Source organism: Zymoseptoria tritici, chromosome 9 (genome assembly GCF_000219625.1).
Source record: "Zymoseptoria tritici IPO323 chromosome 9, whole genome shotgun sequence".
NCBI classification, from domain to species: domain Eukaryota; kingdom Fungi; phylum Ascomycota; class Dothideomycetes; order Mycosphaerellales; family Mycosphaerellaceae; genus Zymoseptoria; species Zymoseptoria tritici.
In genome coordinates this window covers 1711662-1739391 of record NC_018210.1, presented here as the reverse complement: position 1 = coordinate 1739391, position 27730 = coordinate 1711662, and the positions used below count along the sequence as shown (strand labels likewise).

Below are 27730 nucleotides of genomic sequence, written 5' to 3'. Positions count from 1 at the left end.
AGGGGTTGAAAGTCGAAGATAGTTCTGCTGCGATTTGCGATAAAGCGGACAAAAGTTATTAGGAAATGTTCCAACCCAATGAGGCATGCTTCTTACTTGACCAAAGTCTCAATTAGTAGAGTTTCGGTTTTCTTAATCGTTATTCTAAAGAGCAGAAGGGTCGGGACGCCAAGCCTTCCAAATCCAACTCCAACTTCCTCTCTTACCGGGTTAACTAAACCTCCACGGCGTCTACTACTACTACTACACTATAAACAGCGACGAAACCGCTTTCCCGTTATTACTACCTATGTCGTCTCGTCATTTTAAGCTATTAATATTGTCCTTACTATTAAGACTCGGTGCGCAATTACTACTAGAACTTTCGAGCCTCCTATACGAGGAGACATAACTAGTATTCTTCTACTAAGACTCCTAGGACTCTTAAACACCCGCTATCGACGAATCTACGTATAGTAGCGACTATATAGACGACGACGAGCTTCTAGACGGTCCTTTAAGCCCCTTAGAAGACGTATATTCGCAGTTTTAGATATAACTACTACCTAGCTCTAATATACTAGAGCTAGAGCCGGAGCTACTAACGGAGACTTAGGTTATTACCCTAAGTAATAAGGATCCTACTAAGGAGGCTATATAGCGTAACAGCAACGACAACAACACTAGCTATATGCTTATAAGAAGGCGTATAAGGGCGTTGTCGACTAAGGGCGTAGAGGTAATAATAACGCCGGCTAAATAAACGAGAAGGAAGTTAGTAACCTTTACGCTTCCTCCTAACTACATTAATTGTTTTGTTTGTTTGTTTGTTTATTCCATTTACGTCCTTTTGGAGTCTATAACTATGTAGGACGGCCTTGCCCTAAAGGCAAGGCAGTAGATCTAATTATAATTAAAATCTTCTGTATTCTTTAACCTTAGGGGAGACCCCGTGCCTAAGGCAGTGCTAAAGGACTTTAAGCAAATGCAAGACAAAGGAAATTAAACGAGTGTTGCAGCCTAGGGCTACAGAATTTTCGCGCTAAGCTTTTTGTAGAATTTTTAGTAGATCCTTCCGCTTTGTACGCTGCAAATTCGAAATGTAGTGCAGAAGCAGTGCAAAATGCTATGCAAAAGTAGTGCAAAATGCCGTGTAAAAGCAGTACAAAAGCAGCTATCTAACTCGCTGCCTTCTCTTATCCTTAATATGCCTTTGTAGAACTATATGCCGCTTCCAAACGCATACAGCTACGTAGGTTAATCGCAGAGTTATAGGTTCTACTAAGTCCTGTCTTTTTAAAGTGTTTCGGTTCGGATTTCGAGGAGGTGCGCGTATAGGATAGAGTAGACTGCTTCTTCTCGTTCGTAGAGGGCTGTTCGTTCGAATCGTGCCGTTGTTCTATTATAGCTTGTATTTCGAGGCGGATTTCGAGAAGGATAGATTTCGGGCGGATTTCGAGAGGTTTTCGAGGAGGTTTCTTCTAGACTGTCTTAGTTTCCCTTCCGAGGAAGGTACTTACGACGGCCACCGCGTGAAGGTGCAGTCTGTTCGGCCGTCTAACTACATTAATAGCGATACGGTAGTGCCTCTAACAGGCGGCATAGCAGTCTAAATACTACCTAAAAAGGCACCTAAGAGGGTACCTAAGGGTACGGCTCGTATAGCGGTAAATACTAATAAGAGGAAGGAACGAGCGGCCGATAAAGCGAGTAAACTAGCCGTTTCGAGGGCAGCCGAGGTAGTAGCAGATAAAGGGCCTAAACCGGTTGTTAAGCCGGTATCGAAGAGGGCTCTAAAACTACTACTACTATCGTCCGATATTAATAGCAAGTTATACGATCTATCTCTTAATATAGCTAACTAACCTCGTTATGTTTTTAGTACTATCCGACGACTATAGCGTAGTGTAGAGCCTAGCCGACTAAGCTACCGGCTAGCTGTTATAGGAGTCTTAGCCGTAGTCGACTCCGGTGCCCTCCTCGTCTACAAAACGCTATAAATCTACGCCTACGCTATCCGAGCAATACTCCGTTCTTACTACCTATAGGGTCTTATTTAATAGCTAGAAGCTTAAGGACTTTAGTTGCATATATACTAGTAAGCGAATATAGATCTAAGACTTAGTTAACAAGGCTAGAGGGTTAGCTATAGAGTATACATAACGATAAGGCTTAAGGAAGCGGCTTACCGAGCGAACAGCGGTATTAGAGGCTCGTAGACATAGCAAGTAAGCTATAAACGTGCCTATCGACTACGACGAGGACTCTATTACGCTATCGTTTATAGAGTCGTTAAGTCCCTATATTAGACACTTCGTAGGCTTCTATTTAACCCTACTTATAACAGAGCACTAGCATAACGTAGCACCGGACGGAGTAGCTAAGGCTACTACGATATTAGTCGAATTCGACTCCGATAAACTTACGCCGCTAGACGACGAGGATATACCTAAGGGCAGACGACTAGCTAATAACCGGACGAAGGAGGCATTTAATATTTAGAGGGACACCTTCTTAAAGCTTATAAACATGTATAAGTATTAGGACAGGTTTTGTAGCGTTAGCTCTAATAAGACGTCTACGTTCGTAGGCTATATAATATTCCGTAGTTAGCACTTCGGCGTAAATAGTAAGACCCTTAGCGACTAGAGCAATTATATTAAGGCTAATACTACTACGATAGATACTATACCGCTACATCTTATAGAGACGGTGTTTTAGATAAACGAGGACTCTACGAGAGGTAAGAAGAAGGTAGTAGCCGACTAGCTAATATAGCAGCAACAATAGCTATTACTACCCCCCCCCCTCCTTACTAGTACTACTACCCTCTACCGCCGTCTATACTACTACCGGCCGTAGTAGTGTCGTAACGTAGTAGCCCTCTAGGGCAGAAGGAAGAGCTTAACAAGGTTAAGAACGTAGAAGGTTACTATATATAGCTTAGTAACAGATATCCTATAATATAAACGATCTTAATAGAGGTCGTTGCCGCTACTCTATTAGACGACTTCTAGACTCTAGACATACTAAAGGAAGAGCCTAACGAGCGCTTAGAGCGTATAGTTAGACAAAGGGGTATTCGTAAGTAGCTACAAGATAAGGACAATATTAAGAAGTATCTAAGGCTATTAGAGGCTATATAGGAGGTACGAGGATAGTTATTGTCGACTTAGAGGTAGTAGAGTTTAAGCTAAAGCTAAGTCCGGAAGCTAGTTAATTATTATATACGCGATATCTCTACTACTACAAATCCGATTATGTTCGTTCTTTTTTTACGCTTTACTAATAGCGACGAGCTATAACATAGTATATGCATGTTAATAGATAACAATTATCTTTAATAGACGGTATTAATATAAAGTCGAATAATATTCTCCGTAACTAGCGCGGCGCTAGCGTTAGGACCCTTATTTTTTGGTTAAATTCTTATTAGCGGCAAACCTAATACTTTCCTATACGGCCGCGCAATCGTTTCTCTACATTCTCTAAATATAGACATATAGTTACCGAGATAAGGTAGCGCGCTAGTATTACAAAAAAGAATAGGGAGGATTAGTTGCAAAATAGTAAAGATATATACATTCTCGGTATTCGTAGATCGAGGGGCAAGAAATCTAAGTCGGATTTAAGAACCCTAAGAACCTTAAATTCTATAAATTACGACACGACTAACTTGCATTAATTGTTGCACTATAATAACATAACTAAATTCGCTAGTTATTTTTTTGCGTAGTAGCACAGAGCCTACGCTATATAATAAATTACATATTATAAGTATAAAACGCGTGCATAAGTGCGCGGTGTAGACTATAGCTAAGAGCAAATGCTCCCGCTTCCCCGCGGAGGTAACGGAATTTAGGGTTTAGCCTTAAAGCTTATAAGCTTAGCGAATTCTTAGATATTATAACACCTCTTTAATAGCTAATATTACTACTACTATAATACATAAAAAATAAGTAAGCACAAAGGGCTTCTAGAGTAAGATAAGGGCTTTCGATTAAGCCTATAATAATAGGAATCGGCTCGTTAGGGGCCGAGATATAGCCCTCGAGGGCTACTATAATACATAATAGGCTTTAAACAAGTTTATATACTTAACCCCTCTGTCCTAATGCTTACAAGCTATAGTAAGAAACGCCTTAAACTTCTTAATCTAGTTATCCTCGCTATATACTAGCATTAGGTTATAGTGCCTTTATATCTAATGCTTTAGCAACTTAAACATCTTCTTAATAGGGTTGTAGTCCGGCGAGTAGGGTAGAAGGAACAGTAGACGGACGCTATATATAGAACATATCTCTCGAAGAGTAGCTCGTTTATAGGTAGTATAGTTATCTATAATAATAACACTACGTAGTGCCGGAAACCGTCTATAATGTAGAAGGACGCATGTTTATATCTACTATATAAAGTCCTTAGAGGTAACACTACCCTACTTAATTAGAGGCTTAGAAAGATAACCGTCGATAGTATAGGCTAGTAGAACGCTAAATCGCTTAGAGTAGTGTAGGTGTTAAATATCTCTTGCTTATAAGCCCCTTAGCGACTATCCCCTTCTCCTTAATGCTAGTTTATTACTTATATATATCTTATTAACATATATAAGCTAGCACGCTATAAGCTCTTATACTTATACTTAAAATATTGCCCTTATAATAGTATCTCGTTAAGTAGCCGTCCGAGACAGTATCTTATTTATAAAGTCCTTATCTGCGAGATAGCAGCTAACTGTCTATTTAGATACCTATAGTCTATATCGTTCGTATAGCAGCTCTTATAGTTCTTTATACTAGAGCTATAGTTGTTCGATAACGCACTCGAGGATATAGTCTCTATAATATAGCTTAATTATTCGTAGCCGGCTACTAGGGCAAGGGAAGACGGTGCTAGTAAGGTTATATCGTTTAATATGCACGTAGATAGAAGTGCGAGAGCCTCTACTATCGTTTAGAAGTAGGTTAACAACGTCCGGAGTAGTCTAGCGGTCGAGAAGGCATACTTCTATTAAGTTCTCGTCCTGCCTCGTAAGGCTTCTTCGAGCTAATGCGCCGGTAGCGGTAGCGCTACGAGGCATAGTTAGATATTAATAAAAAGTACATTAGGCGATAGCTTACAACGAGAGCTTTAAGATAAGGCACTTCTAAAGATGTTTAATACAGTATTGCAGGTGTAATAGTCGTAAAGAGAATTAATAGCTACATTAGTAAGAGGAAGTTAGAGTTAGATTTAGAAGGCTTGGCGTCCCGACCCTTCTGCTCTTTAGAATATCCAAATGTTGCCTTATCCATACCCTCGCGGACTGAAGTCCGTGCTTCTTCGCCGATCCCGACTTCGCTGATGACGGTCCAACAAATTCGTGGACCTTCAATCCTCGAGCAGCTCATCATGTCTCTACCCAACCCTCAATAACATCACAGCAAGGGAATGGACCCACGGCCACAGACTCTCATCGAGTCGCCCTACGCGCGATCCCTACTGGTACGCCCACCTCCCTCCCCAAAACCTCCCTCCCCACCACCACCACCACCATGACCTCAAATCTAACAATCACCAGGCCGGCGCCCTCGCCGGCTCAACAGTCGACATCTCCCTCTTCCCCCTCGACACGCTCAAAACCCGCCTCCAATCCTCTCCCGGCTTCTTCGCCTCCGGCGGCTTCCGCGGCGTCTACAGCGGAATCGGGTCCGCGATCGTGGGTTCCGCTCCGGGCGCAGCCTTATTCTTCGTGACATACGAGGGCACGAAACGAGCCTTCGCCTCCTCCGACAGCACACACACGAGGGGGAAATATGGCGACGCGGGGGTACACATGCTCGCGGCGAGTTTGGGGGAAATTGCGGCTTGTGCGGTGAGGGTGCCGACGGAGGTGGTCAAGCAGCGGGCGCAAGCGAGGCAGTATCCCAGTTCGATGAGTGCGTTGAGGTCGATTTTGGAGGTCAGGAAGACGGTGGGGTATGGGGCGGTGTGGATGGGACTGTATCGCGGGTGGGGGATTACGGTGATGAGGGAGGTGCCGTTTACGGTGATTCAGTTTCCGTTGTGGGAGGGGTTGAAGCGTTGGTCGGTACGGCGGAGAGGAGGAGGGGTGGGGGACGTCACGGCGGCGGAGAGTGCGGTGTTTGGGTCGATTTCGGGAGCCGTGGCGGCGGGACTGACGACGCCGTTGGATGTGTTGAAGACGAGGATGATGTTGGCTACGGGGAGGGTTGGGGTGGTGCAGCTTACGAGGGAGATTTGGAGGAAAGAGGGGGGGAAGGTGTTTTTTAGTGGGATTGGACCGAGGACGACGTGGATTAGTATTGGTGGTGCGGTGTTTTTGGGGAGTTATCAGTGGGCGAGGAATATGCTGGGTGGGAGATGAGGAGATGGAGATATGATCAGGTCGCTGCCGGCGGGATGTACTGTTGAGGGAAGACTGCGTTCACGGACTGGTCGTTCGCCTTGGAGTTGCTCCTGCCTGCACCACACTACAGCACAAGCGGCGTCTACCACGAGAAACGAACATCGGAGCAGCCGAGCAAGTCTTGAAGATACTGAAGATCTCGACGAGCCAAGGCCGGCCGAATCTTTCATGTAACATTCAGCCGGCTCGGTCTATATGGCCAGCAATAATATGCTACCCACGCGAAGTCTCTACACTGGGGAGCGCGGACCGGAGTCTCCAAGCGCCGAAAAGAATCGCTCACAGATTCTCGACATTTGCAAGGACGAACTAAGAAGTTTCACCCACATCGTCGTATCCAGCCATTGAGCGCAATTAGGAAGGCGATGTGATAGCCGCAGATATCCCGACTTTCGTGCCTTCCTATTTCGGCGACCTGCAAGGGTTTGTGGATGGTATCTCCAGGGTTTATCGCCTTATGTGAATGACCGTCCAGGGGTATATTGCAACGACACTAATCGATGACTCCATCAATGCGGAGGGTTGTAATCATTGAGGTTGTTCCAACCGTGGAAGAAGCAAAGTGTACCGGATGTACAAAGGCGGTGTCTGAAGTAAAGTGTCGGTACCGTAGTGTGGAGCCCGTCCCCGCGATGCCGACAAAAAGTGGGCGTACTGGGCGATGCGGAGGTCCTCTGCTAATAACAGTCCGGCCTGGCTACAGCCGTAGCTGGCGTAGGTTGGTTAAATCGAGGTTCGCCAAGGGATGAAGGGGGAACAGATAATATCCCGCGAGCATCTGAGAAATCGGCGTCAAGTTGAAAGCCAAAGCCCCGCGAGGGAGTTGAAAAGAATAAGGTAGGGACATTGATCCACAGGATAATTGTGGAGAGTCAAGAAAACCCCACCACGGCAGAGTTGGCCCGACCTTGCTTTCTTCATGCTTTCGTACAGGCTCGCATACACAGTTCGCAGATCGCCGCAAAAAGCATGTTGGCGCTGGCGGCCAATAATGTCACCGCAGCAAGCAATGGAACACCAACAAGTCGCATGCTTCGGCTCAATCGCTTGGCCTAGAGTCGGATACTAACCAAGCAAGTGGTTGGCAAACGCTTGGGGATGCTTTTGCTGAAATCTTATCGTAGCTTGATCAGGAAGGTGGACCTCTCCGGACGATGATCGCTTCCGGGCCAAGAAGGCGGAGAGAGTCTATCAGGAAGCCACCAATGGATTGCACCACTTCGCCGTGCACCTGCATGATGATGTGCAGGAGCTATCGGCGCGGCGTCACGAATTCGTCGAAAGCACAATGGGGGTGCCGAGCAAGTACGACCGTTTAAAGAGAAGGTGGGCGCCCATTTGACCTTGCGTCCTTGCTGCTTGTATATCTTTGAGAAAGTCGTCTCTGTGCCATTCCTCGCCTTCGATTAGAGACAGGCATTGCAGCGTTTTTGAAGAGACGGAGAAGCGGCATCGATCGTTGAGCAGCTCGTTGATCATACTGCATATCTTATTGTGCATCACTTTTCAATCCTGAGAAATTATGAGGAGTTCCATCTTCCTCGCCCTTTGTGGGCTGTCGGCGACATTTGCCGTTCCTTTGGAGAAGAAGGCCGACTATGCCATCAAAGATTCACACTTTGTTCCGAGTCAATGGAAGAAGCTCGGAAAAGCACATCCAGTGAGTTGTCCCGATGGCACAAACATCGATCGAACACGGCCTACAATCACAACCGACTAACACTGTCTGCAGAGTCACACAATCAGCCTCCGCATTGGCGTGAAGCAGGGCAACTTCAAGGAACTCGAAAGACAGCTCCTCGAAGTCAGCGACCCAGAACACCACCTCTACGGCAAGCACTTGTCCCAGGACGATGTCACCTCCCTCGTTGCACCCTCTCAGCAAGCTCTCGGAGCTGTGCACGATTGGCTTGAAGACAACAACATCCGCTTGGATCAAGTCCGCTACACACCGGCGAAGGACTGGGTGATCGTCAACCTGCCAGTGACCGAAGTCGAGGATCTGCTTGACACCGAATACCACGTCTATGGGAACGATGCCGGCAGCCGCATCGTGCGAACACCAGAGTACAGCTTGCCCAAGTGGCTCCACGAACACATCGACACCATTCAACCTACAAACTACTTCAGCGATCCGAAAGCCATGGCCAAGCTGCCATTTGGACTGGAAGATCAAGGCTTGACTTTCCAGGAAGCCACTGTCAGCGCCGACTCCACCAACCTGGAGACTTACGGTGGCAACGACGCAGCTGCCGTGTGCAACACTTCCGCCGTTTCCAGTCTTTGCCTCCGCACGCTGTACAGGACCGTCGACTACACACCTAAAGTACCCCACTTGAACTACGTCGGCACGACCAACTACCTCAACGAGACTGCCAACTACTCTGATTTCCACATCTACATGTCCCAGCAGAGGAAGGACGCGGACTCGAAGTACCAGTACTCTTACCAGATTGTGGACAACGGTATCAACTTCCAGGGATTGGAGACTGAATTCTACGGCGAGAGAGATGTTGAGGCCAACTTGGACGTTCAGGTGAGTTGCATGTCTTGTGCGACGGCAATCGCTCGCTAATAGATCATCGTAGACCGTCGGAGGCATTGCCTACCCTACTCGTTTCACCACCTACTCTACCGGCGGCTCTCCTCCTTTCACTCCAGATCTCGCTACCCCAACAAACACGAACGAGCCCTACCTGACCTGGGTGAACTACGTTCTCTCGCAGCCCTCCGTTCCTTTCACCATCTCGACCTCCTACGGTGACGATGAGCAGTCCGTCCCAAAGAGCTACGCCCAGCGTGTCTGCGCTGAGTTCGCCGCCCTGGGAGCTCGTGGTTCCACTCTCCTTTTGTAAGTTCTCTTCGAAGAACATCTCGACCTCCCTCCAAACGTCTGCTAACGACCCCTACCCAGCTCCTCCGGCGACAACGGCGTCGGCAAGAACGGCACCTGCCTCTCCAACGACGGCAAAAACACCCCCAAGTTCCAACCGTCCTTCCCAGCCTCGTGTCCATACGTCACCACCGTCGGCGGAACCAAGAACATCAACCCCGAAGAAGTCGCCTACCGCGTGCGCAACGGCTACGTGGCCGGCGGCGGTGTCTCCAACTACTTCCCCCAACCATTGTACCAAAAGTCCGCCGTCAAAAAGTACCTCGCGAGCATCGGCAATCTCCACAAGGGACTGTACAACCCCAACGGACGGGCGTACCCGGATATCTCGGCTCAGGGGTACGGATTCGTGGTCGTCTACGGAGGGAAGAATACTCTCGTCGACGGAACCAGTGCTTCGTCGCCGGCGGCTGCTGGAAGTGAGTTGTTTCGAAAGTCTTCCTCGGGAAATCAGTACTGACTTGAATGTAGTCCTCACCAACGTCAACGATGCTCTCATCGCTGCTGGTCGTCCTCCTCTTGGATTCATGAACCCGTGGCTCTACAGCCGAGCTGGCAAGGGTTTCAACGATATCACCGTTGGCAACATTTGGGGTTGTAACACGTGAGTTTTCCATTGGGTCGCTTTTGTGGGCGAAGTGCGTTGGCTGACATTGAGAATTAGATCTGGTTTCCCGGCGAAGGATGGTTGGGATTTGGCGACTGGATATGGCACGCCTGATTTCAAGAACATTCGCGCCGCTCTTGGTGTGTAGAGAAGGGTCGTTGAGGGCTTGCTGAAGGGGAGGTCTACGCCGGATGATCAGATGAGGTATTGTTAGAGAAAGACAGACAACCAGAATGAACAGGTCGTTCGAACAACAACAGTAAACACACCAAGCTCCCGATCGTGGAACTCTGCAGTATTACAGTCTGGCTTGCATCAACGATGAGATCATGAGAAAACTCGAACAGAAGCGGCTGATATTACTGTCGGCTTAGCACATATTCGTGTCGGGGTTCTGTCCACTCCAATCGTCAAGTCATAACCTCTCTCTCTCCTTCAAGTCGTCAACTTTCGTCTCCGAACCCCCACAATGCTGGTGCCGAGAATTGACATCTACGCTTCCACATCAACATCAACATCGCCGGGCCCCCTCTCTGCGCCTTCTCCGTCTACTGTTCGTCCATCGTGAGACCCCCACTCCCGAACTGCCTCCTTCACTGGGTATCACACAAACGTTCGCACCCGCCATTGTCGACCTCCTGAAACGACAGTCACGCCTCCGTCTTCCAAGTCGAAGTCCTCTCAAACGAAGTCGGCAGAGTACGAGAAGCCTCGGAACTCTTCTTGCATGGCCTGCGAAAGTACTGCGAAAATATGTTAGCATAAATTTCTGAAAATGTAGGGAACACACAATCGGACTCACCAGACTGCACGGGCGTGAGCACCGGCGTGACACTCGTGAATTCCGAATCGAAATTGCTGGTGTCCGCCCGTCCTTTGATAGTCGGGATGAAAGGCGGCGGCACACGCTTGCAGTAGACATCCTCCCAATTGACATTCCGGAAGAAAGCATGGCTCATAATCTCCTGAGCGTCAGTCGGACCCGAACCAAGTCTCAGCTCCGGTTCGCGGGTAAGCAGCTTCTGCAGAATCGACACGCTATCTCTCGGCATGTGGATCGGATACAAGGGCTCATCAGCAAGGATAGCATCGTAGATTTCATCCTCGTCCTCGCCACGGAAGGGCGATTGCTGCAGCAGCATCTGGTAGATCAACACACCGAAAGCCCACCAGTCGACGGCGCGGCCGTATTTCTTGTCGAGTAATATCTCCGGCGCCATGAATTCGGGCGTGCCGCAGAAGGTGCTGGTCGTGGAGCCATACCACATGTCTTCCTTGCAGAGACCGTAGTCGGCGATTCTGATGTGGCCTTCGGTCGTGAGAAGAATGTTGTCGAGTTTCAAGTCGCGGTAGATGACGCCGTTCTCGTGGAAGTATTTCAGTGCGAGGCAGACTTCGGCCGCGTAGAACTGTGCGCGCTTGGTGCCAAACTGTCCGCGCTGGATGTGCAACATCAAATCACCTCCGCTGATGTACTCCATGACGAAGTAGACTCTTGTCTCGGTCTGGAAGCAGGCGTACAAGTTCAAGAGGAAGGGATGACGTTCCTTGTTGGCGATCAAGAACACGCGCTTCTCAGAGCGGGTGCTCTCCACTTCATCATTCTCAATGATGAACTCTTTCTTCAAAACCTTGATGGCGTACAATTGCTTGCTGGTTTTGGTCTCTGCAAGCATGACCTTTCCAAAGTTACCCTTACCAAGCACGGCCAAGAAATTGAAGTGATCCAGACCAATGCGTCGTCCAGTGCCAGAAGAATTGGCGGGAGGAGCTGGTTTCCTCTCTTCGACCACAGGTGCGGTGACGGACATGCTGGGCGGTGGTGCTGTGCTGGGAGATTGCGTGCGAGCTGGAGATTGAGAGACTTGAGGTGGTTGCTGCTGGTACGGGGACGACTGGGCCTGTTTCGGTGGTGGTCTCGGTGCCTGCTGGGCCACTGGCTGCTGATAAGGCGATGGAGGTGGGTAGCCGGCGACCGCCGCGTAGTGGGCTGGGTTGTAAGATGCTTGTTGAGGTTGCGCTGGCAGCCTCTTGCTCTCGGCATAGCCGTCCGCGTAGCCACCAGATGATGGCTGTTGCTGGCCATACTCGGTCGAGCCTCTGTTATAGCCTGGCCGATCCTGTGGCTTGCCGCCAGAAGACAAAGCTGCGGCGGCAGCCGCCGCGGCTGCAGCAGCTTGGGAGGACTGTGTGCGGTTAGCAGGCGGTCTGTGCATGCTTTCGGGAGAACCGGGAGAGTTCATTGAAGCCTTGGCGGCATCGGCAGCACCAGCTGGACCATATGATGATGTTCGTGGAGGCTGGTCGTACGAATCCGACATGCGATCTTTGCCGTACGAAAACCTGTCCTGAGGCCTCGCGCCGTCGTCTCTCTGCGCCTGAGCAACCTGATCTTGATGAGACAGTGTCGGAGCAAAGCTCTGAGTCTGCGTGGGTGGAGTCGGTCTGCCAGTTGAGGTTTGCCCGGGTGGGCGCAGCTTGGTGCTATTCTGCAGCATGCGACCCTTGGCTCTCTTCTGCTCAGCCAGGATTTGGTTGGCGCTTTCCATGCTCATACCACAGAAGTCCGGAACGAAGTGCACACAATTGGAGTGACACGTAAGCTTGCACTCGGAGCACTTTCTCGATTGTCGTTTGCCCAGTGGCAGCATATATCCGCAGTGGCAACACCAGTTGGCGCCCATGTTGGAGAATGCGTCAAATCTGTGAGGGATGCGGTGGTTGATCTTCTCCTCATCCGGGTCGCTTTCAGCATTGGACTTGCTGATGCACTTCGTGACCACCTTTGAGTAACATTTCTGATGGCAAGTGTACTTGCAGTCCGCACACTGCATGCCTGCGGTGTATTTGAGAAAGTCGCCACACAAAGCACAACGCATGATGTTGTAAAATGTCTGCACGGCAAACTTGTGGCCGTATTGCTCCACGATGTCTTCCTTCTTTTGACGTACGGCACCCTTTCGATTGAGACCAACATCAAATGGCCTGCGATCCTTGGTCTGCTTGACGAAACCGAGCGTGATCTGAACTCTTCCGACGGGCTCCAGTGAGAACCAGGCATCGACGTATACGGGTCCTGTCTGCGGGGCGAGACCTGAGCCAGCAGGACCTCCAGCAGCAGCAGCAGTGGATCCGCCCATTCCTCCGCCATGAGAAGAGTTGGGAGGTGGTTGAAATTGCATATCCGGGCGAGGAGAACCGTCCATCTTATCAGCGGTAATCCACCCGGCCTGGTTGAACTCTGTCTCGATCCTCTTTCTTCGAATCTCATCCACGAGGTCAGATAGCCGGATCCATAGGAGGCCAATTGGAATGGGATGGTCTCCGCTCGATTTGTCGTATACCGTGAATTCAATCTCGTTCGCTTTGTCCACATCGAACTCGTGCGTCTCGTCGGTCCATCGATCCGTCTTGGTCGCCTTCGTTCGACCTTTGAAAGCATCTTCAACTTTCATGATTACGAATGTGTCCGGCCCTCGCGTGAACCGGCCGGACGCTGCATGGTCCACATCTGCCACAGCATGAATCTTGACCGACAAGTGACCCGTGAGCGGCTTGCGCTGGCTGGGAGTGTCCAGACTATCGTCATCCGCGCCATCTGCGCCATTCTCAACATCAACGTGAAGGTCTTCATATCTCCGCAGTGCCCTCGTAAGAAGCTGGATCTTTTGATTGCTCTCCATTCGGCGCAGTTCTGCCTCGCCTCTGCTCTTACGATCGCCTGCCATTTGGTATAGTGTGACCATCTTTTCAATGCCGTCCTTGTACTGCTTCTCCACGGAAAGTTTGAATTCGAGCTGGGACAACATGAGCTGGATTCGTGGGCCGAGGTGAGCGGTGTCGTATTTGATCAGATCTGTCAAAAGTTAGCAGGAGTGTCAGACCATACCCTCGGCCTTGCTCACCGAGCTTGCTATAGTTCGGACGCGCTCGCGGCGACCTATCTGTAGGACCTGGCGCGTATGGTGCTCGAGGTGGCATGAGTCCAGGCGCACCGCCCATGCTATATCCTCCAGGACCTGGATTCCCATAGTCGGCACCTCCGCCGTAGCCTTGCTCGTTGTTGATGCCGCTGCCAGAGCCTCCTCGGGATCCATGGTGTGGTGTTGCCGGTCCTCCATTCCCAGACACGGAAAGATTGCCCATGTCATTGCCCATCTTTCGCGCCTTCAAGTCTTGTAGCGTCTGCTCAAAGTATGCAATATTCCGCCTGGCATCGCGAATGTTGGATTCGACGCGAGAATTGACAGAGGCATTGTTTGTTGCCTGCCGCATCTGGTTTGCGGCATTAATGATGGCCTTTTCACGATCGATCTTGCGGTGCAAATCTTGAATGGCCGCATCTTCGTTCATGGTGTCGGTGTATTGGCCCGGGATGGGCGGGTTGGGGTGGAGGAGTCTGAGACGGTGTGCGGTGCTGTCCCAGACGTGAGGAAACGTAGGTGGGCGTATTGATGGATGTAGCTATCAGCCAGCGGGGATGCGAAGTGGGACCTGCAAAGTGAAGCACCTCGCCGCGCGGACTTCCGGAGAAGATTTGTCGGTGGTGAGCGGAACACAACACTCGAGTGCAAAGCTTGCGTCGCAGGTCGTATCCAGCAGTTCAAGCACGTGCCGTCGAGAAACGTTGGCAGGTAGGAATGTGTGGGAGAGCGGGAGAGAGCTTTTACTCGAACGTTCCAAGGAAGGCCCAAACACGAGCCGCTTTCCAGGCTGGCTTGCTTTGCTGGCGGCCTGAGGTTCGACGTCGTCTCACTGTACCTTCAGCGGCAGGACGAAGACGTGGAATAAATTCGAAGTCCTCGTGCGGTAAGAAACAGGAGCTGCAGGGCGTGTGTGTTGTTCAGGATTCTATCTGCGAGCGGGCAGGGCGAACCGTCTAAGCCGTGGTGGGAAAGCACTGTGTTAGTGTTTTGTTTGTGCCGCAGATCCAGTAGCGGAGCAAACAGCGCCCCTCGGTGGTGGAGGAGAAGTTCCGGGTGATGCAGAGACCACAGAATAGAGGATTTAGTGACCCTGCTAGCAAAAGGTAGAGTTCCTCTAAACTGCAACACAGCCACGAGCAGTACGACGCTGCGGCAAAGGTGGCGATGTGGAGTCCCCTGTGGAGGGAGAGAATGGTAGAAGGACAGACTCGACAATGCGGAGAAGACAACGATCATGCAATGGTGTTGTGGTTGATCAGGCGCCGCCGAAGGATAGAACTATGCAGCGGAGAAATCGTCTGGGAGAGGGAGAGTGGGGCAATGTGTGAGGGGAACGCTTTCAATGTTGATGATGATTGCTCAGGGCAGAAGAGCTCTTACATGACTGCTCAACAAGTTTTGACGTTGGGAAGTGGTTACAGGACTGTGTAATCGTGTGCTGTGCATTACTGACTACTGTACTTATTGAAGAAGAAGTATCTGATACCTGCACTCGATCGAAGCCATTCGTGCGTGTGATGGTCGCACTGTCTTGTATCGAGTTTTTGAAACCTGGCTCGCCAACTTGCATGGACCCGCAATAATGTACGGCAACCCCGGCTCATCTCATCGATCGCTCTTGTAGCACCTTGTGAAGCAAAGGCATCTCATGTGTTCATCCACTTGAAGTGGAGGTGATAATAGGAGACAGGAGCAATCGACCTCGACAAGAATATGCAGCGCGTTCTGCCAGTCTGGACGTCTATCGGCAATGGACTAGAAGTGGTGCTCACGCTATGCACGGATCACGTAATGTAACGTTCTTACAAGAGCATAGCTTTATTTACTACACTACTTTAATAGCTAATATCTTTACAACTAGTAGTTACAACTAGGTGTTTAATAGCTTAAATTTATCGCATTAATTATATCTATTAGCTCTAAGTAGCTTAAAGTTATTGCCTTAATATTATACGTATTAGAGGCTAGGAGGATTTAGCTGTCTATATACCCCCCCTCCGGTATAAGGGTACCTTTAATACGACGATTAGCTGCTTTTTAGCTACTACCTACGCTTTAGGCTATCTTATTCGTAGTAGTAGATAGCTTACTTTACGAGTAGAGGCTTAGAGGTTAGTATTTAGCTATAAATTAGCCTGTTTAGTCTCCCTTTATGCAGCCTTCTATCTAGCCCTTTAAGCCGCCTTATGCTATTAGTCTGCTATAGCTTATATCCGCTATTTAGCTCTTAATTATTATTCTACCTTCTTCGTAATAGTATTATCTTCCTTACGCTACTTCTTAGCGACCTTCTTAGCCTCCTTCTAAGCAAGTAATGCCTTACTAGCTTACAGTTTAGCTAGTAAATAGAACTAAGTAGCTTAGTTATAAGGAATCGATAGTAATAGCTTACTACGTTGTTATTTCTACTTCTTATACTTAAAGCATTACCGGAGGCTATTATTCTCGCTCTTAAGGAGGTAATTCTCGGTTTAGAGGTTAAGAACGGTGTTGCTTAGCTTCTAAAACTCCGTCTTGTTTAAGCCCTTAACTACCTCTTAAACAACGTCCTTTAGAAGGGCCCTAATATATCGCTAATTACTCGTAGAGATAACGGAAGTCTCTATGTCGGCTATATATAGTCTAGATAAACCGGAGCCGCTCTCGTTACTCGTATTAGTGCCCTTATTAGCTTAATCTTACTCTTTAATAGGTCGTAGTATGCCTTATATTACCTTATAGAGTCTACCTTCTTCCTACTCTTATCTAGTAGATTAAGGTATTATAAATCGATCTAATCCTTATATCGACGTATAAATCGTAGGACCTAGTAGCGGCTTAGATAGACCTTTATAATGTCGTAGACGAAGGATCTAAGTATAGTAGGTGTTAGTAGAATGCCTCTACGTATAAGGATGTCGATATATCGTACGTGTAAAGGGTGTAGTTAAGAATAGAGTAGCAGTATGAATTACTTTAGAACAGACTCGATTCGATACTCTCTTAGAAGGAGGAGATTCTACGTATCCTTATAATATAGGCGCAATCTAGCTTAAACGAGCTTAAAAGGCCTTAGTAGGGGTGCATATGCTGCTAAGGCAGGGGATTAGATGCCGATTGTCGGTATTCGGCGGAGGTAGATATAATATAGCCCCCCTCCTTGCGTAGAGCGTCGCGCTCTAAACGGTTTTACCTCGAGTAAATTCTTTTTAGTGTTTGCTAAGTTTAATAGCCTAAGGCCTTAATTAGGGTCTACCGCGGCTTTAAAACCTAGGCTCGGATCCCTCGAATTCTTCTCTTCTTTAATAATCTTATGTAGACTTAGTAAGTGTAACTTAACCCTATCTAATAGCTAAATAGGTCTAAAAGTGCCCCCCTAAGGGGCATTTGTAGCCTATATAGTGCTAACGTAGCGTTTAGTTCCCTTTTAGCCCTATCTTCTATTAGACGACCTCGAATTTTATCGAAAAACCGCTATTCTTACTAAACGACCCTATCCGCGACCGAACGAGCCTATTATAACGTAACCCGCCTCTATCGCGACCTAACGTAAGCAATTCGCTGCTAACGGCATCTTTAAGGGCAATCCGTGCGTTAACTGCCTTAACAAGCCTTTAAATAAGGCCGATTTGGCCTAGTTCTGCCTCTTTGCGCGCGATTCGCTAGATAAGTAGGTAGCTAATAATAAGGACGAATATTACCTAAAGTGTTATAATTGCTCTAACCGCGATTGTTTCTAGGTATGTATATATAAGGTTAAAAGAGGGCTTTCGGGGGCTAATATAGTTAAAAGATGCCGGAACTAGTTAAAGGCGATATTATAAGGGCTAATGCGCTCCGCAAGGCCGCTATTGCTACCGATAGTACCGAAGCGATAGCTGCGGCGGCTTGTTTAGCCTATAAGGCGATCTACGTACGCATTTAGGGGTATATATAGTTAGTTCGGGTCTATTTAGCACCGTTAACCCCCTTTTAGGCGCTTTAACTCCTTTACTAGTATTAACGGCCTCTATCTGTACTAAGGCAAGGACGAATTCGACTAAAAGGGACTGCTTGTGCTTAGAAAGCGCGAGAAGTTGCTCGCTAAGGAGGCTATAAAGCAAAAGAGGGAGCTTATAAGTATTTAGGTCCCTTCTTGCCTAAAAGTGCCCTACTAACCCTAATAGGGTAAAGAAGTGCCCGACACCCCCTGCAAGCGACTTATTCTAGCCTAAGGATCTACCGAGGACTGCCTAAGGCATCGCGTTTAGGCCCTTTCGGCCGCTTTAGATACTGTCTATACCTATGCGGGTGCTAAGAAGGGCTCGAAGGCCTCCGTTATAAAGGGAGTACTCCGTCCGACCGAGTACGACCTCTCTAGGGACCTCGAGCCTAAGGAATAAGCATATAAGCGCTTTTTTGTGTTTCTTTTGTCTCTTTTAGCCTCTTTTAGGCCTATTTTAGGACTAATAGGCGCGGTAACGCCCGGGTTGTTTCTTTTTACTGCGACTTAGCGACTTATAGATTAGATAGAATTAAAATAACTTTACTATGCTCGATTGTCTCTCGTTATATAATAATGTCGTCCTTAGGGGCCCGTTTAGCCCCTAATTTCCCCCCCTAGGATTTTACTAGGTTCGTAAAATTCTTCTAAGGTAGAGAAAAAATTTTTAAGGTAACTAGGAACCGGACTAAGGAGTTTATATAGTGTTAACTAGTGTCTTTTAGGCCTTAATAGTAACTAACAACGCGTTTGTATATCTATCGTACTAGTCTACTGCCCTTAGTACCTCCTATGCTTTTATTAAATGCTCTTATCGTAGTAGGGCTAATATAAGTCGCAGGTTCCTAAGTGTTTTTAGACGCGGGCTAACCCTTCTACGCGATCCTGTATATCTATCTGCTATATTGTTTCTTACGCTTTAGGATCTTATCTACTACGTAAACGTCGGGGTCCTCTAATCGGATCTCCTTTAGGCTCTTCTAGGCCTGTTCGGTAATTTTAGTAGGTTTTTCCTCCTCTAGTAGGGAGATATAGAACGTAGGATAGATGTTTATCGTTTCCGGTAGTTCTAGCGTATACGCGACGTCGTTTACGACTTGCTTAATCCTATATAGGCCGATATACTTATAATTAAGCTTTTCCGACGGCTAGATAGACTTTTAATATCGAGTAGAGAGGTATATACGGTTGCTAACCTTATATGTTTTCGCAGTTTTACAAGTATTGTAGTATCGTATGTATCTCTCCTATAACGCAGCTAGTCTTTTATATAGCGTTTTCTGTAGGCCGATTACTCTATACGCTATCTCCGCCGCACTAGGAGCTTTGCCCTCTAATTAGGGCAAGTCGGGCTATCTAGCGGCAATTAGATTGCGAACGTTATATGCTTAGAATAGTATTACCCCTGTTGTCGTATAAACGCTATCGTTATAAGAGAATTCGGCTACCGATAGTATCTATACCTAGTCGTCCTGTTCGTAGTTGTAGTATACTCGTAGGTATTACTCTAGCGTTTAGTTCTAACGCTCCGTCTAACTGTCCGTTTAGGGGTAATATGTAGTACTTAGGCCCCTTTAGACCCTAAGGTAGTAGCAAAGCGTGCTCTAGAACTTAGATATAAGGATTAGTCCTCTATCGGACGTAATTAACTTAGGAGTTCCGTAAAGGCGGAAGATCTCTTTTAGGAAGACCTCCGTAAGGGTTTCGGTATTAATATCTTTCCGTACAGGAATGTAGTAGGCTATTTTAGACTACCTGTCTATAACGACGAGGATTAAGTTGTATATATGCCCTATAAATGTACTTAGGGGCAGATCGGTAATAAAATCTAATATTAGGTCCTCCTAGGGCCTGTTTAGTAGAGTTTCTATATAGAGTTCTCTATATAAGCTATATCGCCGTAGCTTCGCCCTGTCGTATGTCTAGCAGCTGTTTATATAGTCCTTAACGTATTTTCTTATGTCTAGCTAGTAGAACGACTATTATAACAGCTCTAGGGTCTGTTTAAAACTAAAGTAGCTAGCTAGGGGATTATTATAGTACTAGCGGAGAGCTGCTAGGCGTGCTAGGCCCGTAGGTACGTATAGTTTCCGTTCGTAGAAGAGGAATTCGCCTTGTATAGCCTACCTTTAGGTCTATTCTAGCGGATCCGGGTTATTTATAGCTAGTTCGACTATCGATGCTATAGAGTTATGTTTTAGGTATTCGCGTATTATATTAATTAGCGGGGAGTCTAATAATTCTTCTATTAGAGTGCTCGCTATTATATACGTTTTACTATAGTAGGTCCTAGCGAGCTGTAGATAGTAGGTTATAACTGCTATTATAGACCGAACGGGGCTAGATTCGGCTGTTATTCCCTCGGATAGACCTAGTTAGTACCGAAGGGTGTCTAATATAGGAGTACTGTCGCTCTTATTAATCTACCGTCCCGAGTAGTCCCTATCTTCTAGGTCTAGGCGTCTGCTTACTCCGTCTATAGCGGCATTAAGTAACCCTAGGTTATACGTTATGCGGAAGTTAACGTTTAACAGCTGCTCTGCCTATCTTGCCTATCTTCGGCTTAGTTGCTTAGTTATTATAAACTATTTTAGGTTATAGTAGTCTATTAAGACCTTAATTTAGTACGAAGCGCCCTTAACGTAGTATCTCTAGTGCTTAAAGGCCTCGACTATAGCGAGAAGCTCTTAATCGTATATGTTATAGTTCCTTTCGGCCGCGTTTATCTTACTAGAGAAGAAGGCTACTAGGTACTAGTGCATTTTAACCTCTGTTTTATGCGGTTAGGATAGTACTGCCCCGACGGCGAACCTAGAGGCATCTGTTGCAACGCGGATAGGTAGTTTTAGGTTAAAATGCCGTAAGATAGGCGCTTTAATAAACCTAGTCTTTAACTGCTAGAATGCTTGTACTACGTTAGGTAGGAGTTCGAGGGGAACTAATTCCTCCTTTCTCTATCGGTGTCCGCCTTTAGCACTATTTAGGCCTCTCTCTATTAAGTAGTTTAGTAGGCCTGCTATGCGGGAGAATCCCTTAATAAACTAGCGGTAGTAGTTCGTAAATCTAATAAAGATGCGAATATCCCTAACTAAGGCCGGAAGGGGCTAGTTAGTAATAGCTTAGATCCTTTCTGCCTCTATTTCGACCCCTTTTAGGGTTACTACGAACTTAAGGTAGCCGACTTACTGCTTAAAGAACTCGCACTTTAATAGTTTAGCAAAGAGTTAGTGTCTTCTAAGTCTCTCGAGGACTATCCTAATATGTTTCTTATAGCTTTCGGCGTCTTGTAAGTATATTAAGATATCGTCGAGGTATACTATAATATAGTAGTTTAGCAGGCCCTAAAGGGCGTAGTTTATATATCCTTAGAACACTACTAGGGCGTTAGTTAGCCTAAACGGGACTATAGTATACTTAAAGTAGCTATACCTCGTCCGAAAGGCAGTTTTCTACTAGTCGCTCTCCTTAATTCGGATGCGATAGTACGCGTCTTATATATCTAGCTTTGTAAAGAACTTTGCCGGCGCTAACTAGTCTAGCGATTCCTAGACGAAGGGCAGGGCGTATCTATTCTTAATAGTAACGGCATTAAGGGCCCTATAGTTAACGTATAGACGTAGGCTACCGTCCTTTTTCTTTACAAAGAGGATGCCTACCCCTGCTAGGGAGGTCGAAGGGCGGATTTACCCCTTCTCTAGGCTATCGGCGAGGTAGTTGCGCAGAGTCTCTAGTTCTATTATAGAGAGGTTGTATAATAGGCCGTATAGGGCCTCCTTGCCTTCTTTAAGGTCGATACTAAGCTTATTCGGCCCCGTCTCGGGGAGAAGGGACTCGTTTCCTTCTACGAAAACGTCCGCGAAATCCGAGAATTCGCTTAGAAGTTCCGGTTCTTTTAGCGCGTCGTCTATGTGTTAAGCGGCAAGGGCCTAAACGCGCCCCGAAGGAATACCGGAAGCGTCCTTCTAGAACTCTTCGGGTAAGACGAGCCTAACCGGCCTTTATTATCTGCCCTTTGTCCCCTTCTAGGTAACGCTTTTGCGGATAAAGTTTACCCTCGGGTTCTATCGTTCTAGCTAGGGCATACTAAGGACTAGTTAGAACCTATAGATTCTTCCGACTACGAAGGTTTCTATATATCCTCTTATATATCCTTAAGTGTCTGTTACTTTAAACAGGACGCGGCATTCTCCCTAAATAGCTATCCTCTAGCCGTTTAGTACTACGTATTAGGCCGTTTGCTCTAACTCGGGGCTTAGGCCTAGCTCTTTAGCTGCTATATTATTTATAAAGTTGCTTTGCGCTCCGTAATCGAGTAGTGCTCGGAGTGTCTTAGTCCTATTAGGACCCTACATCTCTACTTTAAGGCGTATTAGCCCTTCCCCTATAGTTCGGGTAATTCCTCCTAGCTTAGTAGCCTTTCTTTAGGCCTCTAAGTACTAGACTTAACCCGTAGCGGTTAGAGGAGATCTACTACGGGCTCTCCCTTTTCCCGACTAGTCCTTGTTAGGGTATTCCTAGCGCCGGTAGCCCTCTTTGCTATATATCTAGTAGGCGGTAGTAGACCTCTCCTTATTAGCCGCCTTCGGGGGGGTTTTAGCCTTTCTCGGCCTACTTAGGGGCTTATTATTTTTGTTTAGGCGCCTTCTGTTAGTTTCGTCGACAAAAGTCTTTACTAAGCGTTTTTTGTTAAATTCCTATATCTGTCGGTACGATATGTTAGCTCGTTCTTCCGTATTTACGAGGGTCGTAAGGGTAACTTAGCCTTATTCGAGCCTATTTCTAACCGCCGGGGTAAGAGCTCCCTTAAATTTATAGATTATCCTAGGAATGTCGGTGTAACCGATCTTATCCTACTATTCTTTTAGATAGTTTATTAGCCCGGTTAGGGTCCTGTCGCCCTATTTAGCCTCTTTAATATTATCTATAGCTCTTTAGGTGCGTTCGTCTTTTATACCTATAGAATCTAGTATTACGAGCTACATATCGCTCTATATTAGCCGAACAGGTGCCTTATTAAGAAGGTAGCGCTTCTAGTGCTGCTTTTAGGGTCTCGCTATCTATTCTTTAGCGAATTCTATCTTTTCTTCGTCGGTAGCTATACTAGCCCGGTTAATTGCTTAGTTAATATCTTCCTACTATTATTCCTAGTCGGTATAGTTCTTTCCCTCGAAGATATAGGGATTCCGGGCCTTTAGGAGCGCGTTCTTAGGGATAGATAGCCGAACTAGGGCATCGGGTAGGATAGTAGAGATAGATCCGTTCTGTACTTAGGCGATACGGTCCCTTATAGCCTTATTGCATACTTAGAGAAGGCTAAGCTAGAGGAGGCGCTCCTGTCTAGCGGTAGCGGCTTCTTCCTTACGGATTTGTTTATTAATATCGTCTTCTTCTCCTTTAGGTAGAGTATCTTCTTCCTATAGAGGGTTCTCTAGTTCTTCTTCGCCCTCGTTAGTAGTATCCTAGTACCCGATAGGTTCTTCTAGGTTTTTAGGCCTGCCTTCGGCGTCTTCGTTGTTACTAACGGCAGTCTAAGTAGGGGTTTCTATAGTCTTCGGGTTGTTAGCGGGTTCGTTCGCACGGCGACGGGTGCTCTTGCTCCCTAATAGGCTAGGACGAGACGAAGCTATCTTGGAAGTAATTCGTCGTACTATAGGGAGGATCGAATCGTATATAAAGGGTGTAGTTAAGAATAGAGTAGCAGTATGAATTACTTTAGAACAGACTCGATTTAATACTCTCTCGGAAGGAGGAGATTCTACGTATCCTTATAATACAGGCGCAATCTAGCTTAAACGAGCTTAAAAGGCCTTAGTAGGGGTGCATATGCCGCTAAGGCAGGGGATTAGATGCCGATTGTCGGTATTCGGCGGAGGCAGATGTAACAGTACGAGGGTGCGTTCTTATTAGTATAAAAGAATTAAGTTATTCTTGTCGCGTATCCTCGCTAAATTAATTAGCTTTTTAGAGCGGCGCTACAACGTCGTCCAGTGTACTACATATTTATCCGCAATTTGCTAAATATTCTTTCTATTATTCTCTATTAGCTCGTCTAACGCCTTGTTAATTAGAGCTATAGTTATTGCACATTAATTCGTAGAAGTTTGGCGAATGTTATAGTTGTTAACGTTCTAAGAATTCGAGAACGTTGCATTACGTGATCCGTGCATAGCGTGAGCACCACTTCTAGCATCCTGGCCGCGAGCCTGCACCCAGTTGGTGAGCATCTTTGTCAGGATCTAAGTCAGCGGCCTCGTACTATCGCTCGCACTGGTAGGAGGCCGGGTATGGCGAGTCTCAAGATTAGTCAGTCATGAAGCCTGAGGTACCACTTTCCAATTGCTGAAGCTCTTCCATCAAAGCCGCAACAACGACTCCAATGGGTCACATCATCAGTACGCAGTCTGTTCCATCGAGCGGGAGAACCTCTCATCTAGGTCCTTAGGATCAGAGATCTTCAGACAGCAGGACAGCTCCAGCGTGTGAACCGAAGAAGCAAGCTCCCCCCGACTAAAGAGAGCATCAGACGAACGGCATATGAGCGAGAAGAACACATACGATGAACCCTGCAAATTGCACTATCCGACAGGAACGACGACTGGGAGATGTCTCGAGGCGATGATGCGCAGTCTCTATTTATGTGCCCTCAGAGTGAGTTGCTGATGGCGTGCGCGGAGAAATGTCGCTATCCCGTCTCACTGGGGAGTCCCGTCAAAAGTGAAATTGGCGACATTGCGTGCGATGGTGTGACCGCCAGGCACGCAATCCGCTGCTTTCAATAAATATGTGAGTATTGCGCCGGATGAGAAATTGTTCCTGCATTGAGAAAGGAGCTTGCAGAGACATTGATACCTCAGCGAATGCCGACTTGACGGGGATTCTCGGAGCGATAAATACAGCAAACCAAATACCTAGCCTTGGAAGCGAATCATGGCCGACGTTGCTATTCTCAAGGACGTTCACGCACAACAGCATCTTCCAAGGTCAAGGACGCCACTATCAGAACTCCACCACAATACCGCATCCTCAGCACAACAGGCTGCCGGCAAAACTCCATCAACACCCGCAACCTCATCGCCGCTACCGCCAACAGTGGACCTCACTGCAACCCACCTGATCTCCTCGCCCTATTCCGATGCTCTCAACCAACTCCACCTCCCCTCACTCAGTCTTCCTTCACGCCTATTCGCGCTCGCCCTTTCAGCCCTCCGACCAATCCGCCCAGACTACGCCACGGCGCCATACCTCGAATCCTTCAACTGGTCGGATGTCTTCGCACTCCTGCGCACATTGTGCCATCGATCCAACCACGAGTGGCAAGCATCCGAGTTCTACGTGGTCATCTTTCGGTCGAAATTACTGGAGACTGCAGACCGCGAGAGGCTAGGGTTACTGGACGAAATGTCACACCGCGAAGCTTGCGAGAGTGGAGGATTGTTGAAGTATTGGTTTGGCAGCACCGATGGACAGCGGAGGAATCTGGCGACTTGTAAGTGCTGAGAGGGAGGTAGCCCAACATGTGCTGACTCGATGACAACAGGCTTGTGGAGTCATCGAGAGGATGCTGCCAAAGGAGGTGCTGGTCCGTGGCACAAGCAGGCGAGGGCTTCTGCGAGGGTCATGTATGTCGTGCGGTCCAAAGTCCTCTCGATCTCCGATGTTGTGCTAACGGATGTAGGTATGAGAGCATCACGTTCCACACCCATAAACTCGTTGTCGATGCTGGCGCGGAGTCTTGGAGGTTGGAAGAATATCAGTCATGAGTTCTGCTGGCCAGGTATAGTTCTTGATGTAGTTGTCTCAAATCTTCTGCTCAACTACTGGAACATTAAGGGTTGTGTCTTACCGCCTACTTTTCATGCGATCCTCTAAACGCTAACACTCGATGTGCAAGTGCGGCATTCTAGACTTTCTCCAGCTCATTCGAAGAAATCCGTCCCTCTATTTCTACCCGATGTCCGCCTCCCAAAGAGAAAGAGCTAGTTATACGAAGTGGGAGGTCTTAACATGAGCTAGTGATGTTTACTCTACACCAATAGTGAGTCATATGAATAGCAGGCTTGCAGTCAGCTTGCGCATAGGTGCATACAGAGACAGCTGCTAGAGTCTAGACCATCATTTCCCACAAGGTTTGGTCCTCAGAGTTTGAAGGCCTTGCTTCTTCCGAAGTTCCGCATTATCCATGTTCAATCGTGCTCGCAACTCGTGACCGCCATGACGCTACCCCTTGTTCAATTGTACAAATCCTTCGTATACAGCGTGCATCGGAATGGACACCCCCTGGAAGGTGACAAGGGGGTGGCCACTCCGATGTGTTCACACGCTGTATGCTTGATGACAGTGGGAGAGATGCTGCTCGTCTTCGCCTCACCTCCAGAGCAACACCAATATGATAGCATTCCGCAGGTTGGTGACGTTGCAGTCGTATATATTAAGCACAACTCCTAGCTATCAGAAGAACCCGATGCTGCTTCTTTTCGCCTTGCCTCTAAAGCAGCATTAGTATAGTCGCATCTTCAAGATTGGTGACGTGGCAGTCGTATCACTCGTATGTATCAAGCATACATGATACCTCCTAGTCACGCTGGTCACGACGAGAACCCCTACAGGGTACATCCTTCGGCAAGTGCTCCCGTACCAGCCACGGCGTCATGACGGTCCAGGGCACTCTCCAGGGCTAAGAGGGACGAGCAGGCTTGAAGAGGCCGGCACATCCTGTGACGAGCCCAAAATGTGCACCCCAGCGACATAGGGTTTTGGCCCCATCGAGAATGCGTGTCGATCCCCGAGTGAAATCGCGATTCCGCACGCGCGAGGCGGAGGTAGGGCCGCCAATTTGTCCTATCACACACATGCCGCAACATTCACTTCACTTTTGGATGAGGTCATTCGCCGCTGTGAAGAAGGTGGACCCCAGATTGAGATGCCGGGTCCGCATGGTGATGGAACCCTCTTGCAGACCATCGTCACCGTGTTGCGTGATGCTCACGATATCTATACCGTGACAACACCTCCTCGCCTCATTCTATCCTCCTTCGTTCATCATTTTGCGCGCAAATGTACCCCGATTGGCTACATTCCAACTTCTGTTACACTCTTGTCAAGCCGCCTGATGGAAGAGGAGCATGAGCAAATCGAAGACATTGCTGCTGAGCCAGCGAACAAGCCAACAATATCCGGGAGCAGTTCGCACTTCCACAACTGGACTTATGCGCCGGGAGGATTCGATGTCATGGGCATACTGGTAGGTGTCCGCATGCCGTCTGATCAGCCTCGAAAGTCCTTCCTTTAACAGCATCTGCGCAGGTCCGCGTAGCTCGGCGCCCTAACCCACAAATCGACCTCGGACCCATCGACTGCGAAGCCGCCGTAATCGTTTGCGACACCTTCGAACCCGACACACCGATCGTGTACTGCTCCGAAGCCTTCAGCCTTCTAACAGGCTACAGCGAGTCCGAAATCCTCGGACGCAACTGTCGATTCCTACAAAGTCCCAGTGGCAGCGACGAGATCAGAGATCCTCCTCTGTCCCAAAAAGGGAATTTTTCTCCGCTTGGCGACAAGGGAGATCAGCAAAAGGAATTGTTACGAATGAAGGACTCGGTGCACAAGAGGGAGGAGGTGCAGGTTATGGTTGGGAACTACACAAGAGAAGGCACACCTTTTGCGAACTTGGTCAGCGTGATACCCGTGCGATGGAACGAGGACGACAAGGAGAAACGGTATCTGGTCGGTTTCCAGAACTGTATGGCGAAGATGAGGAGGACGACATCTGAGTGACGAACGACATCTCGGTCCTGGCTGCTCGCGTGGTCGTAATCTTTACGATTTGCATTAACGATGATACCTGGAGAGTAAGGAGAATGGCGCTACCACTTGAAGCATGGATGACTTTATAACGCATAATGTGCAACATGGAACTTGTACAAGACGGGTATGGTGCATACAGTAATGACGAAGA

General features: G+C 47.8%; 5 protein-coding genes across 5 annotated transcripts; 4 read left to right on the top strand and 1 right to left on the bottom strand.

Annotated features, from left to right (window-relative positions):
- Nucleotides 1-5406: 5406 nt before the first annotated feature.
- On the top strand, nt 5407-6343 carry MYCGRDRAFT_47221 (uncharacterized protein; the record flags this gene model as incomplete). The annotated part of the gene is made up of 2 exons (XM_003849562.1): nt 5407-5460; nt 5537-6343. 2 exons carry the CDS (start codon nt 5407-5409, stop codon nt 6341-6343), a joined length of 861 nt encoding a protein of 286 aa, XP_003849610.1.
- Nucleotides 6344-7775: 1432 nt separating this feature from the next.
- On the top strand, nt 7776-10033 carry MYCGRDRAFT_75846 (secreted peptidase-S8; the record flags this gene model as incomplete). Its single annotated transcript, XM_003849563.1, has 6 exons — nt 7776-8045; nt 8118-8921; nt 8974-9236; nt 9300-9697; nt 9750-9882; nt 9943-10033. The coding sequence occupies 6 exons, from the start codon at nt 7908-7910 to the stop codon at nt 10031-10033; spliced, it is 1827 nt and encodes a 608-aa protein (XP_003849611.1).
- A 533-nt stretch (nt 10034-10566) lies between these two features.
- Nucleotides 10567-14238, bottom strand: Pkc1b (kinase C-like protein; the record flags this gene model as incomplete). Its single annotated transcript, XM_003849459.1, has 4 exons — nt 10567-10628; nt 10688-12228; nt 12289-13741; nt 13791-14238. The coding sequence occupies 4 exons, from the start codon at nt 14236-14238 to the stop codon at nt 10567-10569; spliced, it is 3504 nt and encodes a 1167-aa protein (XP_003849507.1).
- A 10641-nt stretch (nt 14239-24879) lies between these two features.
- On the top strand, nt 24880-25395 carry MYCGRDRAFT_18313 (uncharacterized protein; the record flags this gene model as incomplete). Its single annotated transcript, XM_003849564.1, has 2 exons — nt 24880-25258; nt 25310-25395. Coding segments are annotated over 2 exons (465 nt in total), but the record flags the coding sequence as incomplete, so codon positions are not given.
- Nucleotides 25396-26881: 1486 nt separating this feature from the next.
- Nucleotides 26882-27549, top strand: MYCGRDRAFT_47092 (uncharacterized protein; the record flags this gene model as incomplete). The annotated part of the gene is made up of 2 exons (XM_003849565.1): nt 26882-27013; nt 27076-27549. 2 exons carry the CDS (start codon nt 26882-26884, stop codon nt 27547-27549), a joined length of 606 nt encoding a protein of 201 aa, XP_003849613.1.
- Nucleotides 27550-27730: the final 181 nt, after the last annotated feature.